Below are 15,938 nucleotides of genomic sequence, written 5' to 3' on the forward strand. Positions count from 1 at the left end.
GTCAGTGCTTCAGTTAGCTACTGCTGTGTAACAAGCTACACCAAAACAGTGAATGGAAACAACAATCATTTTATCATCACTCCAAATTCTGTAATCTGAACAGGACTCGATTAGGTGATTCTTCTGCTCTTGTCTGTGATCGCTCATGTGGCTGTGTTCAGCTGGCACATTGACTGGGGGCTGGACTCAGCTAGGACCCCAGGAAGCTGAACTTCTACCTCTCTACACGGCATCTGGACCTCTCTCTCTTCATGTGGCATCTCCACATGGTCTCTCCAGTGGATAACTGAACTTACAGGGCAGCCCAAGCCTCTTGAGAGCACAGAAGCTGCAGGATGTCAGACCTTCTTCAGGCTTAGGTCCAGAACAGGCCCAGCATCACTTCCATCCCATTCCATTGATTAAAGCAACTTGCAAGCTCCACCCATAGTCGAGGGGAATTGACAACACAACAGCATGAAAGCTAAGAAGCATGGTTCATCAGGAACCACTAATATAACATCTGTCATAGTCAGAACTCTTTTTGGTGCCAGGGAAATAAACTTGACTCATGGTAACTTAAGTGTAAAAGGAAAGGGGTGGGGGGAAGCATTTACTGGCTTTTGTACTTGGAAACCCAGGTGTGTGTCTGTCTTCAGGAATGGCTGGATCAAGCGGTTCATGTGATATAATCAAGGTTTCATCTTTCTTTCCATTTCTTAGATAGATTCTTTCTACGTGGTTTCTATCTTTCTAAGATAGCTTCCCACCCCTCCAGAACCACATTCTACCTACGTAGTAACCCCTCAGTGAAGAGACACTCTCTTCCCATTTTCTTACAAAAAGTCCCAGACAGGTCAGGATTAGCTTGTTTGAAACCACATGGCTATCTTTAAGCCAATCACTGTGACAGGAGATGGAGCCCTTTTTTAGTCAGGTTTGGAACACCTGCCTACTACAGCAACCCTATCAAACCGCATGGAATGGATTCTCTATTTTTACAATTCTTTATTTTAGAGAAGAATGAAGGGGAAAAGAAAGGATCTGTTATCAGAAAGTCAGGTGAGGGAGTTCCCATCGTGGCGCAGTGGTTAACGAATCCAACTAGGAACCATGAGGTTGCGGGTTCGGTCCCTGACCTTGCTCAGTGGGTTTACAATCCGGCGTTGCTGTGAGCTGTGGTGTAGGTTGCAGACGCGGCTCAGATCCCACGTTGCTGTGGCTCTGGTGTAGGCCAGTGGCTACAGCTCCCATTCAACCCCTAGCCTGGGAACCTCCATATGCCACGGGAGCAGCCCAAAGAAATAGCAAAAAGACAAAAAAAAAAAAAAAAAAAAAAAAAGTCAGGTGATGCTGGGAAGACAAATTGTACAGGCATCCATATTTAAAAATTGTGAAGGGATTGGCTCAAGTCTTCCCAAGTTGACAAAGCTAGAAGATGCTCCAGCCAAGACTGGAAACTGGGTCTCATAGATGCCAAGGTTCCTGACTCGATGGCCAAATTACACAACAGTGTTTGCAAACAATGACAAGACAGTGTGATGTGAGCAAAAGTAAAGAACCAGCCAGGGTGCAGAGATAATGGAGCAGAGCTATTTGCTGGGCAGTGGTGGGGTGATGAGTCAGGAAGGACTCCCTGGGGAAAGTGATGCTTCAGCTGGGTCCTTAGGAAGGGTCACACCAGGACAAGGGATCAGCATGTTCAAATATACCTCGGGAGCTACAAGATTTTGGAAGAGCAAAGAGAAAAAGTGGTTTCCAAGCTGAGCAATAAGGATCTCTGGATCCAAGGATTTAGTATAAATCTGAGAATTTATCTCTGAATCCAGCCCGGTGTATAAACTGAAAAAGTAATATATCACATATCCCAATTCATCAACTATATTTTAAAGTTCTACTGAATTCACGGTGGCTTTTTGTTGGTAGATGTTTTCTGAATCAATAGAGACTAAAAGTAGAACTGTTGCCATGCTTGGTTTGGGAATTATTTTGACATTATAAAGGAGGCTTTATACTAAAAAAAGACAGAGACATTGATTCTCAAATGCATTACTGCAAAGGGGCCACTTCTAAAAACGAGGCCGAGGAGGGCAGCAGCACCTGCCCAAGGAATTTCACTGTTATTCCAAAGGCAGGGGGAGGCGGGGAGGGGTTTAGGCAGGAAAATGATCAAGGCCAAGTGTGTGGCTGGAGGGGCTGATCCTGCAGACAGTGGCACACATCACAGGCTGCTGCTGCTGCTGCTGAGTGTCAGGAAGAGCACAGGTTCTGGAGCCAGACGGCCCGGGTGCAAATCCCAGCTCTGATACTTGTCTGCTGTGTGACGTTGGGCAAGATACTTAGCCTCTCTGCTGGCTTTTTTTCCCTCATCTGTATAATTAGAATGATGACCGCTTTGGAGGGTAAACGAATTGAAAAATGCAAAGTGGCTGGAATTACCCCTGTGGTTAACACTGTGTAGGAATCTTATTACCTCTCATGTGTGTGTATGTATCTATATGGATATTTCCTATCATGGTCCAAGAAAGACTTGACCGTGGCCTGAGCTGTAGGGCATAGCGAGCTGCTGAAGGAGTACTTGGAGGGGAGTTCCCATCGTGGCTCCATAGGTTAAGGGCCTTACATAGTCTCTGTGAGGATGCAGCTTTGATCCCTGGCCTCCTCAGTGAGTTGAGGATCTAGCGTCGCCACAAACGGTGGCGTAGGTTGCAGAGGTGGCTTGGATCCAGCGTGGCTGCAGCTCCGATTCAACGCCTAGCCCAGGAACTTCCATATGCCACTGGTGCGGTCATAAAAAGGAAAGGAAAAAAAACCCTGGAGGCATATGTATTTTTATCTGCTTCTACAAAGTTACAGGTATCTACATCTATTTCAAATCGGATTCAATATTGATATACTGATCTGTATTAAAACCAGTCCGTATACTCTTGGAGGGCAGAAATATTTTCCTGAGTGTCCTGCTCAGTGAATACCAGCTAGGGACCAACCAGCTGACTTCCCTTGTCCAGAAAGCTTCTGGAGTCTGTCTTGTCTAATGCAGAGAACATGGACCCGAAGGGGAATCCAGAAGATTCCTTTCTTCAGGACCGGCGGTTGGTCTGCCATCTCTGAGGGAGCCTAACAGGAGGCAGGTAAGGATGGAGCCAGGCTGGGGTCCCATCTCCTCAGAGCTCAAGCCGAGGAGAACAGGGCGCCGTGGGAGGCATGACCATGCTCCGGGGCAGGGTTGGTCCCTGGGACATCTCTGCCCCTCTGCCCACCCCCAGCACTCCCAGTGCTCAGAGGGGACTGGGGGCTCCCACCACTGCCGCCACAGCTCACAGGTGTCCCTGCATGGGAAGCGGGCAGCACGCCTCCTCCATTTCCCGGAGAAGGAGGTGGGAGTCTGGAGAGAGAGGTAAGCGGAACAGCCTTGCTGAGCCTGCGTGAACCAGGCCCTGCGCTGGGGCCTTAATAGCATCTCAGACAGGAATCTGCTGGAGTGGGTGGGCTGTGCCCATTTGACAGATGGTGAAACTGAGCTCAGGTGGTTAGAGCATCTGCTTGAGTCCCCAGGTTGCCTAGAATGTGTACACCTTTCCTTACACTGAAATGAGCAGGGAGGGAGAGGAGAGGAGGGAATTCGGGCATCAGCCCCTGTTTTGGATTCATGCTGACATTTCTTTTATCACTTGTGCACCTAAGACTTTAACTGCCTCCTTGCCCTGGAATTTGGAGTCTTCAGGGAGCTTCTTGCCCTAGCCTCCCGAGGCCGGAGCATGGGGCCCCGCCTCTCCCCTTGCTCCAAGGTCACTCAGTGTCGGGACTTGACTTTCACTTGCCCTGGAATTTAGTCCTGGCCACAGTCCTCACCCCTCTCACCCTCCAAGAGTGGCAGGGCCTTAGCCCACACCTGTTGTCTGAGGGAATTCAAGTGGGCATCACTTCCTGCCTCTGGCCTGTTACCTGCTCGCTCCTCAGCCTGCAAAGACAAAGCACCAGCCATGCCAACAAGAAAAGAACTCTCCTAAAACTCTAATTTGAAAAGATACATACACCCCAATGTTCACAGTGGCATTATTTACAATAATCAAGACGTGGAAGCAATCTAAGTGTCCACCGACAAATGAGTAGATAAAGAAGATGTGGTAATACATGCAATGGAATACTACTCAGCCATAAAAAAGAACGAAACCATGCCATTTGCAGCAACGTGTATGGACCTAGAGATGATCATGCTAAATGAAGTAAGTCAGAGAAAGACAAATGTCCTATGAGAGCACTTACATGTAGAGTCTAAAAAATGATACAATGAACTTATATAGAAAACAGAAACAGTTTCACAGACATAGAAAATACAGTTATGGTTACCAAAGGGGAAGGGAGGGGGAGGCATAAATTTGGAGTCTGGGACCAGCAGATGCAAACTACTGTGTATGAAAGAGCTAAACAACAAGGCCCAGCTGTATAGCACTGGGACTTATATTCAATATCCCGCAATAATAATAGAAAAGAATATGAAAAAGAATAAATGTAGGTGTAGAACTGAATCACTTTGCTGTACACCAGAAACTAACACAATACTGTAAATTAACTATACTTCAATTTAAAAAAAAGAAAGGAAAAGAAAAAAGAACGGAACTCTCAGAGCTCCTGTTGTGGCTCAGTGGGTTAAGAACCCAACTAGCATCTGTGAGGACTCGGGTTTGATCCCTGACCTTGCTCAGTGGGTAAAGATTCAGTGTTGCCTCAAGCTGCGGTGTAAGTCACAGATTTGGTGCAGATCCATCGTTCTGCAGGCTGGCAGCTGCAGCTCCACTTTGACCCCTAGTCCAGTAACTTCCATATGCCACACATGCAGCTCTAAAAAGAAGAAAAAAAAAATGAATGGAAGTCTCCTTTCTTGCTTGTTTGTAAATCATTTTAAGAATTTGGGTAGGAATTTGGAGTTTCTGAAAGCTCACTGGCTGAAGAGTCTGTTCAGAATCCAGCAAAGAGTTGAGTGTATTTCTATTTATTTATTTTGTCTTTTTAGGACCACTTCCATGGCATATGGAGGTTCCCAGGCTAGGGGTCGAATCAGAGCTACAGCTGCCGGCCTACACCACAGTCACAGCAACATCAGATCCAAGGCACGTCTGTGACCTATACCACAGCTCACGCCAACACTGGATCCTTAATCCACTGAGCGAGGCCAGGGATCGAACCCGCAACTTCACAGTTCCTAGTTGGATTTGTTTCCGCTGCGCCACGATGGGAACTCCTATTTTTATTTTTTACATCATAGCTGGTTGTATTTCTCTTTCTGATGCACGTTGTTCTCCAGTCTAGCATGGCTGCCACACAAGCCAGGCGTCCTCGTGGTACATCTGGGCACCTGCAGCTATTAAGGGCATGACCCGCTCCTATGACCCCTGTCTGCATTAGGTCCTCTCATTGGGGTGTACACGTCACCCTCACAGCACTCCAGGGACATCCTCTCATGAATCACCATTTACACAACCAAAAGCAGAGGCTCAGAGAGGGCGAGTTTCTGGCCATGTCACACAGGTAGAGCTGGCAGCTCAAGCTAATATTATCCTTTCCTGTCCATAGGGTTGGCAGCAGCTGTCACTGTGCCCAGATCCTCAGCCCCCGGACTCACCCCCTTGCTGCCTCAGCTCCCCCAGCCCGCCCCTTTGCACCACTGCAGCCCCCATCATGGACACCAGGCTGCCCGTTCTACTCTTCATGCGGTCAGGGAGACAGTCTGAAAATATTCAGAAAGGGCTGAAACTAAGGGAAAACAAAAACATCTAATCATAACGGAGAAGCAGGTGGAGAAGCAGGAAAAACCTCCCAGGGCACGAGATTATATCATCAAGCCTCCTTGGCACAGCCCTAGAAGAAAAAGAGCGTCTTCCGTCTCCAGATGTGAAACTGAAGTTCCTAAAGGTTAAGCGACTTGCCACCAGGGCACACGGCTGGTACGTCGGCGAGCTAGGCTTTGAACCCAGATCCATGTGTGTCGAGGTCGACAGAGTTTCCTTCCCGCTCTGCCTCTGAGAGGTCCCTGACCCCAGCGGGCTCACAGACAGGGTGGCAGCAGACAAGTCAATGGATCATTGCTCCGCTGTAACCGTCCCAGTCAACACAGGGAACGTGAGCATGGCGTGTAATCGGGAAAGGGGGGAATCAAGGAGGGCTTCTGGAAAGAGGTGATGCCTGAATTCAGTCATGAGGGATGAGCGGCAGGTGTTGTGCCCTGCAGGAGGGATGAAAATAGCTGTCTTTTGATATTTTGTCATCTGCGAGATTCACTAAGAATCTTGGGAAAAAAATGTTTGTCATTGAGGTGACAGTCACATAACAGAAAGCTTTTTGGTTTTTTTTGTTTTTTCTTTTTCAGCAGCACCCTCGACATATGGAAGTTCCCGGGGCCAGGGATCAAATCTGAGCCACAGCTGCCTCAATACTGGAAACTTTAAAGAGTTCCCTGTTTGGTTTTGGTCTGGATTATTTTTAGGGCCGCACGCACAGCATATGGAAGTATGGAAGTTCCCAGGCTAGGGGTTGAATCAGAGCAGCAGATGCTGGCCTATGCCACAGCCACAGCAATGCCAGATCCAAGCTGCGTCTGCAACCTACACCGCAGCTCGTGACAGCACCGGATCCTTAACCCTGAGCAAGGCCAGGGTTCGAACCCACAACCTCATGGATACTAGTCAGGTTCTTAACCCGCTGAGCCACAATGGGAACTCCAAATATTCCCGGTTTTTAAGTGGACAATTCAGAGGCAATACTTTAATGCCTTCATAGTATTATGCCAGCACCACCTCGGTCTAGATCCCATATCTCTGAATCATCCCATAGTAGAATCCTTTACCCTTTAAGCAGCGATTCTCTCTTCTCGTCTCTCCCAGCCCCTGGTCACCACCAGCCCACTTTCTGTCCGCATGGATTTACCTATCCTAGGTATTTCTTATAAAGGAAACTGTCCCATAAGTGGCCTTTTGCGCCGGATTCTTTCACTTAGTAGGTTCTCAAGGTTTCATTTGATCATTTATACCTTTCCCAGTTAGGGAGGAGAGCGCAGCACGTGGACCACGGTCTAACTACGACCCACATCTCCTGCCCGTACCGGGGCCTCTCCCCCCCGATGCTCTCATCCACTTCCCTTCGGCATGTCCTACCCTCCTTCAGGATCCAGAGGCTGATCCATGGGCCTGGGTGTGAATCCTTGCTCCGCCAAGTCCCTGGATGTGTTCTATTTCCTCCAAGCCTCAGGCTTCCCATCTGTAAAATGGGATGGGTGAAAGAACAATGTAATACACTTAACACTACTGAGCTGTACACTTTAAAGGGGTTATGACGACAGATTTTGTTACTATCATTTTTTTTTGTAATGGCTGCACCTGCAGCATATGAAAGTTCCCCGGCCAGGGACTGAGTCTGAGCCCCAGTTGTGCCCGCACCACAACGGCAGCAATGCCAGATCCTTCAACACACTGCCCCAGGCCAGGGATCGAAACTGTGCCTCTGCAGCAGTCTGAGCTGCTGCAGTCAATTGTTTACCCATGGCACCATAGTGGAAACCCCAGTGTTTTGTATTTTTTATCACAGTTTTTAAAAAAGCCATACAAGGAACAAACCTTTAAAAATGAGATAGTCGAGGAGTTCCCGTCGTGGCTCAGTGGTTAACGAATCCAACTAGGAACCGCAAGGTTGCCAGTTCGATCCCTGGCCTTGCTCAGTGGGTTAAGGATCTGGCATTGCTGTGAGCTGTGGTGTAGGTCGCAGACTCGGCTCAGATCCCGAGTTGCTGTGGCCCTGGCGTAGGCCAGCAGCTATAGCTCTGATTAGACCCCTAGCCTGGGAACCTCCATATGCTGCGGGAGCGGCCCTAGAAAAGGCAAAAAGACCAAAAATAAAATAACATAAAATAAATAAAATAAAAAATAAAAATGAGATAGTCGAATGGATCCATTGATCGCTGAAGGCCTCCCAATGCTATAGACCTACAAGGCCAAGGACACATGACCTAGAGTTGTGGAAAAGAGAGACTGGCCAAGGAGATGGAGAGGAAGGAATGATCCAGCTAAGAGAGAGAGAGGGAGGGGAAGCGGAGGTGGAGGTGGAGGGGTGGGGAGAGAGATGGGGGGATGGTGGTAGAGGGTGATGGGGGGAGAGAAGGGAGGGGGAAGAGGGGCAGATGGAGAGAGATGCGGGTCAAAGCAAGCAGACCTGTGGTTGCTGGGGGAAGGGGGAGGGAGCGGGATGGAGATGGGGAGTTTGGTGTTGGTGGATGCAAACTCTGGCGTTTGGAATGGATGGGCAGGGGGGTCCTACTGTACAGCACAGGGAACTGTGTATGCTTGGGTCGCTTTGCTATACAACCGAAATTGAAGACACATCGTAAATCAACTACACTTTAATACGAAAATATTTTTAAAAACTGCTTTGGTCATGTCACGAAGAGCTTCGCAACTAGGAGCCAACATCAAGTTTCCCCCCATGGGCTGAAGGGACACCAAGACGTATGGGCACCAAACATTCCAGATTTGCTCAGCCTCGTTTCAAATAGCCAGTTATCTGTTCCCCAAAGCACCGTCTCTTATTGGAATAGGAGTTTGGGGTCAGGAAGTGAGAGCCCGTGAAGAAGAGGCTCGAACCCTCAAGGGAAGCCTACAGTTCCTGAAAGACTAATCACACACCAGCAGTTGCTGCTGAAGTACAGGTGAGTAAGTGGATTTCGACAGCATCATAAGTAGCAATCCAAGAATGTTTTAGAGAACCACCTCTGTCCACACACACAGCCAAAAATAAAAACATCAGTTTGATTTACTCTCCTTGGAGGCCTTCCTGGAGGGAAGCTGGACGCCGGTACTGGTGTCTCAAACTCCCAGCTGAAGAGGCAGCCGGAAAAGCAGAGCGAACGAGGGGAATGACGGGGCCATTACCAAAGCGGTGAAGGAGCTCAACGCAGGTGCTAGGAGGGGCATGTGGTCCAGGGAGAGAAACCAAGGAGGCCTTCCAGGAAGCAGCAGCACCCAAGCTGAGTCACCAAGGGTGACTGGCAGACGGATGGCTGGACAGGGATGGGAAAGGCAAAGATAACAGCGGTTGTTCTCGGGTAGCAATAGATCACTGGTGACTCCCCTACCCCAGCCCCTCTGTTTTCCATTGTTTCTTTAAAGAGTACATGTCATTTTCATAATAAAAAAAAATTTTAAGAAAGGAAAGGTAAAAGGATTTCAAAAGACTTGGAGAGTTTTCACGAGAATGTGGTCTGTGTCTTCATGGTGGAAATGGAAACCCTGGCCCTCTTGCAACCCCTCCGGCATCCTCTTTCTTTTTTTGGGGGGGGGTGGAGGTGGGGTGGGGCCTCACCTGTAGCATATGGAAGTTTCCAGGCTAGGGGTGGAATCAGAGCTGCAGCTGCCAGCCTACACCACAGCCACAGCAACGCCAGATCCTTAACCCACTGAGCCAGGCCAGGGATCGAACCCACGTCCTCATGGATACTAGTTGGGTTCATTACAGCCAAGCCACCACGGGAACTCCCAGCAGCCTCTTGCTGTTGGTGGCGCCACAACAAAGGACCCCCGGCCCCGGCTTAGACAGCAGACATTTATGTCCTCAGGGTCCTGGGGGCTAGAGGTCGGAAATCAAGGTGTGGGCGGGGTTGGCTTCTCCCGAGGCCTCTCTCCTTGGTTCGCAGGCGGCCAGCTCCTCCCTGCGTCCTCACCTGGCCTTCCCTCTGTGTGTCTGTGTCCCAACTTCCTCTTCTTAGAAGGACACCAGGAGTTCCTGCTGCGGTGCAGTGGAAATGAATCCAACTGGTATCCATGAGGATGTGGGTTCGATCCCTGGCTTCACTCAGTGGGTCAGGGATCCCGCGTTGCTGTGGCTGTGGCCAACAGCCATAGCTCCGATTCAACCTCTAGCCTGGGAACGTCTGTGTGCCGTGGGTGCGGCCTTAAAAAAGCCAAAAAACAAAAAACAAACCAAAATAAAGGACACCAGTCACATTGGATTGGGGCCTACCCCAGTGATCTCATGGCAATGACCTCTGTAAAGACCCTCCCTCCAAATACAGTCACAGCCTGAGGTCCTAGAGGTTAGGACTTTAGCAGGTGAATCTGGGGGAGGAGGGACACAGTTCAGTCCGTAACACATCGGAACAGATAAATAGCTCGAGTGGTCCTTTGTTTCCTTTCATTGCTGTGGGAGAGTTCAGAGCATTGGGATTTACTGGATTTTGATGCAAAGATGCCAGATGCTGGAGAGGATGCAGGTGGCTTGTTAGAGCTCCTGGCCCCACCGGGACGGAGCTCCCAGGCACCCCAGGCACCGGCGCTCCCCAGAGCCACTGAAGATGAGAGTCCCCCAAAGCACATGGAAATTTATCACCCACCCCCTGGAGCTGCACGCGTGTGCACACGCATGTGCACACACAAGACCCCACAGACACATACACCATATACACACAGGAATACACAACCTCTTTCAGTGATCCTTCTACCCCTTCATTATGGGATGTGGGTTGTTATGGTGATGGGAGCAGTAAGGGATGGAGGTAGACGTGGACTGATGGAGATACAGTGTGAGAAAGGAATCTAGGAATCTAGGCCAGCTTTATCCATCTGAGCTGGGCTCCAGGTGGCATGTGGTCCACTCCCCTGACATCGGCAGGTGTCTAGGAGTCAAGAGGGTTCTTAACTCTCAGACCGACCTCGCTCGGCTTCTTCACCCGCATCACCCAGAACAACCCAGGAAGGAAGAATCCCCAGTTCTGCCCATTAACAGCTTTCACCAGGTCTTCCAACTTCCATAGCCATGACCTTGACTGCCCTGCTCCTCTCTGTCACTCCAAACTCTTCCTCGCTTTCCTCTGAGCACCGCTGAGATGGGGTGAAGTCTTCAAGGAAGGGACACAAATTCGGGTGGCCAAGAGCCACGATCACCTTGGCTTTACAGCCTCAACCCCAGCTCACCTGTCAGAGTCCCAGCCCCATCTTGCACTACCCTGGTCCCGCGGGGCCTCAGACCCTTCCACCTTTCACATCCTCCAGTTCTTCCTCCTCCCTTATCGGGAGCTCTTGACCTCCCCAACTAGGACACTGGTCTCAGAGACCTTCCTAGGAAAGCCAGGAGTGGTCAGGGGCGGGCCCTCCCTGGTTCTCCACCTCTCTATCCACAAAGCCACTCCTCCCGGGTCCTCCCAGTGGCAGGACTGGGTCAAGGGTAAATCCCTCACAATGATAACCACCCTGAGCATCATTTGTGTAGGATTTTCTTTTCTTTTTTTTCTGTCTTTTTGCCTTCTCTAGGGCTGCACTCACGGCACATGAAGGTTCCCAGGCTAGGGGTCTAATCCGAGCTGTAGCTCCCAAGCCTATGCCAGAGCCACAGCAACATGGGATCCAAGCCACGTCTGCAACCTACACCACAGCTCACGGCAACGCTAGATCCCCAACCCATTGGGTGAGGCCAGGGATTGAACCTGCAACCTCATGGTTCTTAGTCGGATTCGTTAACCACTGAGCCACGACGGGAACTCCTCACCTGTGTAGGATTTTATATCCCTTATTCAGACAGCGTCTCACTTACTATTCACCACGGCTGCCTCTTCAGCTCCATTTTACAGATGAAGAAACCTAGTCCCAGAGAGGTGAAGCGACTGGCTCAAGGTCATGCAATGGGTAAGTGGCAGGAGTCAGGGCAGGGACCCAAGGAGGTCCACCCGCATGCCCATGTCACCCACAGGGACTCTCAAACCCCTTGGCCTCTCTCAGGGTGAAATTGTGCTTAAATACAGGTGAGAGTCGGGAGGGGAAACAAGGCCACAGGCTCAAGATCTGGCTGCGAGGAATGGGGCCAAGATTCCTTGGAGGGAATACCCATCAACTCACAGGGCTGACTTCATGAATATCATTAGATGCCATGGCCTCCACCCAGCCCGCCAGGGCCCTGGACGTGAGGAACTCTGTATCCTGTTCCCGGCCACGGCAGGTGGAAATAGTGTGAACTAATGAAATATCACCAGCGAAGCTAACAGCTGAATGCTCGTCTCCTGGCAGACAGCAGCGAGGAGACTGCTGACCCACACACACTGGTCTCCTTCCCTCCACCAGCTGGGAGGCCAGAGCAGGCTTAGGGGAGAGCACTGGGCAGGGGTGGAGGCAGACCGACCAGGTTCAGTCTTTGGATGCTGTGTGACCTTGGGCAAATGACTTAACTTCTCTGGGCCTCAGGTTTTTGTCCTCTGTAGAAAGAGGATAACAGGATCCACTTTAGTAATGTATATGAGCAAGTGTTCAGTTGAAAGCCAGGTGTAGTTTGGGGACCAGGGGATAGAAAAGCCGAGGTCAATGTGGGAACAAGACCTCCATCGATCTATCCAGCCGTCTCATCACTGGTCAGAAGAAGAAACCCTGCATCTAGAAGGAAATTCCACTGGGCACTCCTTCTCCCTTTTAACAGAGTCCCATGGGGATGGAAGTAGCTGCCTGTTAGGCCTCATGAGGCTCAGGATGGGGTTGGAGATCTCAAGTTCAGAAAGGCCACTTCGGGCCCCAGAGAGAATCCTTCTCTAGAAGTTCACATATTCTACCATCAAACTCACCAAGGACTTGGGGCATAAACACTAGTGTCTGGCACGCTTGGGTGCCCCTTGCCTCCCAGAGACTCGCACAATGAAGAGTTCAAGACTTCGACCCCCCAGAATCCACTACCTTCTCCCCACGCAGCTCCCATGGTGTTGACATGAAGATGCCTCGCAGGAGTTCCCGTCGTGGCGCAGTGGTTAACGAATCTGACGAGGAACCATGAGGTTGCGGGTTCCGTCCCTGGCCTCGCTCAGTGGGTTAAGGATCCGGTGTTGCCATGAAGCTGTGGTGTAGGTTGCAGACGCGGCTCAGATCCCACATTGCTGTGGCTCTGGCATAGGCTCCGATTAGACCCCTAGCCTGGGAACCTCCAGATGCCGTGGGAGCGGCCCTAGAAAAGGGCAAAAAGACAAAAAAAAAAAAAAAAAAAAAAAAAAAAAAAAGCTGCCTTGCAGCCCAGGCCTGGCCGCCCCTGCTATTGAGAGTTACCAGTTCAGGGATGGTGTATGACCAAACCAAGCTAATCACAGCCACTGAAACTCAATTCTGGGGATTTTGATCAAGATATTAGGACATTGAACTCCTTTATCCCCACAGGACATGGACCTGAAAGTTTACAGCACTGCAGGGGAGTCTTGTTACCTTCAAGGGACAGCCACTCTGAGAAGATGGCCAATGAAGTACAAGGTATTGCTGAGAAATAGAAACAATATTCTCACACAGTTGTTGAGTTCTGGATCAAGCCATACCTGAACCTTCCTGGACTTAGCAGTCACGAGAGTCAATAAATCTTCCTTTTGCCTTTTTTTTTTTTGGCATGGAATGTTTCTTTTTTTAAAATTTAGATATAATCGACACACATTATATTAGTTTCAGGTGTATAACACAGTGATTCAATATTTGTACATGTTGCAAAATAATAACCACAATAAGTCTAATTAACATCCATCACCATATACAGTTGCAGAATAAATCCAGCCTGAGTTAGGCTTTCTGTAACGTACTGTCAAAAAAGGCCTGCCTGAAAAACCCATTCTCCATCACCAAGGCCCTCGTATAATCAAATTAACAAAGTGAGAACTGCTTGATTTAGTACAGATTCAGAGCAAACAACAAACAAAACAAAACGTGGATGTTTCAAGATATTCTATTCAGGCTTTAGAACATCCTTACCCTACTTTCAAGTATTGTGGGGGAAAAAAAAATGCTTCAGAAATGGAAAGACCTGGATTTATTTATTTATTTACTTATGGTCTTTTTTTTTTTTTTTTTTTTCCTTTTAGGGCTGCATCCGTGGCATATGGAAGTTCTCAGGCTAGAGGTCAAACTGGAGCTGCAGCTGCCAGCCACAGCCACAGCCCCGCCAGATGCGAGCCACATCTGCAACCTACGCCCCAGCTCATGGTCACACCAGATCCTTAACCCACTGAGCAAGGCCAGGGATCCAACCCACATCCTCATGGATGCTCTTCGGGTTCTTAACCTGCTGAGCCACAACAGGAACTCCTGGAAAGACGTGGGTGTAAATCTTAGCTGACTCACTTACTAGCCACGTGACCTTGGACAAGTCACTAAACCTCTCTGGGACTCTTATTTCTTTAAATCTCTGAAGGTGATCATGAGAGTAAAATGAAATGGTGTGCATAAAGCACAGAGCACACAGTCAGTCCTCAATAAATGCATCACGCGATATGGTTCAGCGCATCTAGATCTGCTTCATTACAGGCACGTGAAGAAGACCTATGGGGACAGAGAAGAAGCCATCCTAGTTCCTGAGAAGGCACTCGTGGTGGGGAAAGGGCATTGCCCTCAGTGTGTATCTTCTGTCGGTCCCATCAAGAAGCAAGCCAGAAGAGTGGAAAAGAGCAAAGGCTTTGGGGTCAGAGAGATCCGGGTATAAGTTCTACCTCTGCTCTGTGACCTTAGGCAATTCACCTAACCTCTCTGAGACTTGTTCCCTCATTAGGAAAATCCTGACGGCAATGCCTGCCTTGAAAGTGGGGGAGGATCACAAGGCCAAAAGCATGATGCAGCGTACACTGTCCCTGGCACAGCATTCTGGTTATTTTCCCAGACCCTGGCCAGGGATCTTCCTTGAGGACTGGTCCTCAAGACAGCTGCAGTCCTGCCTCCCAGAGCTCAGCTATGCCTGGGACTTCAACTCCTTGACCTTCCTGATAACCACCAAAGATCTGTGTCCAGCTCGCCCTCTCCCCAGAGTTCAGAGTTCATGGGCATCTCCACCAGAATATCCTCCGGGCATCCTAAAGCCAGCACGGGTTCCTAGCTCAGGCGCTGCTCTGTACGATTTGATCTCTCGCATTGACCCTGGTCTCTTCACCCGGTTGTATCTATGACTATGGAGCCTCTTCCAGTTCAAACAGCCTAGACCTCTCAACTCCAGTGCAGCATCTCCCCCGCTGGGTACCACTTTCTCCCCAGACATACCACCTTCAAGAGCAGCAGCGCCATTCTCCAGTGAACCCCAGCTTGAAAATTTAGAGTCAGCTTGGATTTGTCCATCTTGTGCATCACAGCCCCCAAGTCTGGGAGAGTCACCTTGGAGATGCTACCCTAAATCTGCACCCCTCCCTGACGTCACTACCATCACCCTAGCCCAGACCCCCAGCACTACGCATCCGGGCTCCAGCACTGGCTTCCGAATCCAGTCCACCCGCTGCTCCTTCTACCCCTGGAGCCAATGCTCAGCAAAGGACTGGTGCAGCTTCTCTCCCAATCTGCCTCTGTCTGGAGATCGAGCCTCTCAATGTCATGGTCAAGGACTGGACCACACTGTTGACAATGACAGCACCCTGGAGATTCTTTTCAAGGTCGGGGCCAAGAAGAGGAAACTTCCATGGCGTTCATACTAGATACTCAATAAATATGTATTAAATTCATTAATTCACTCATGATTTTGCAGACACACCCTTTGCACGGTCCTCTCTGATCCAAGAGAGACCACACCAGAGACCCCTGTGCAAGTCTCATGAGACCCGTGGGCCTTTGCTTCACGAAAGAGCCCTTGAAGGTGACTTTCAGAATGTAAATTCAGGGGGTTCATGGATCCCCCAGGCCATCTACAGGGCCAAGCTTGCCCCTGATTAAGCTCATTTTACAGGCAGGGAGACTGAAATGCAGAGAGGAAGGACTTGGTCAGAGAACACACAGCGAGTGCCTTTCTGGCAGGCATTAGCTCATCTCCTGAGACTGCTGGGTCCACGTCCAGCTCCAGGTCTATAGCTTTGACTCAATCACAGAATCCAGGGAGTTCCCGATATGGATCAACAGGTTATGAACCCAACTGAGTGGGTTCGAGCGATGGCCTCGCTAGGGATGAAGGATCCGGCGTTGCCGTAAGCCGTGGTGTAGGTTGCAGACATGGCTCGG

At 49.7% G+C, this 15,938-nt stretch overlaps 1 protein-coding gene across 2 annotated transcripts in view; it reads right to left on the reverse strand.

The window, feature by feature from the left end:
• NCF4 (neutrophil cytosolic factor 4) overlaps positions 1 to 15,938 on the reverse strand; it is a 117,856-nt gene that overhangs the window by 60,905 nt on the left and 41,013 nt on the right. For both annotated transcript variants that reach the window (XM_021091535.1, XM_013997543.2), the window contains exon 3: positions 7,131 to 7,233. In XM_021091535.1, coding sequence (XP_020947194.1) covers positions 7,131 to 7,159 — 29 coding nt within the window. In that variant the 5' untranslated portion in view covers positions 7,160 to 7,233. The remainder of the gene's footprint in view (positions 1 to 7,130; positions 7,234 to 15,938) is intronic.

The sequence above is a fragment of the Sus scrofa genome, chromosome 5, assembly GCF_000003025.6.
Source record: "Sus scrofa isolate TJ Tabasco breed Duroc chromosome 5, Sscrofa11.1, whole genome shotgun sequence".
Taxonomy (NCBI): domain Eukaryota; kingdom Metazoa; phylum Chordata; class Mammalia; order Artiodactyla; family Suidae; genus Sus; species Sus scrofa.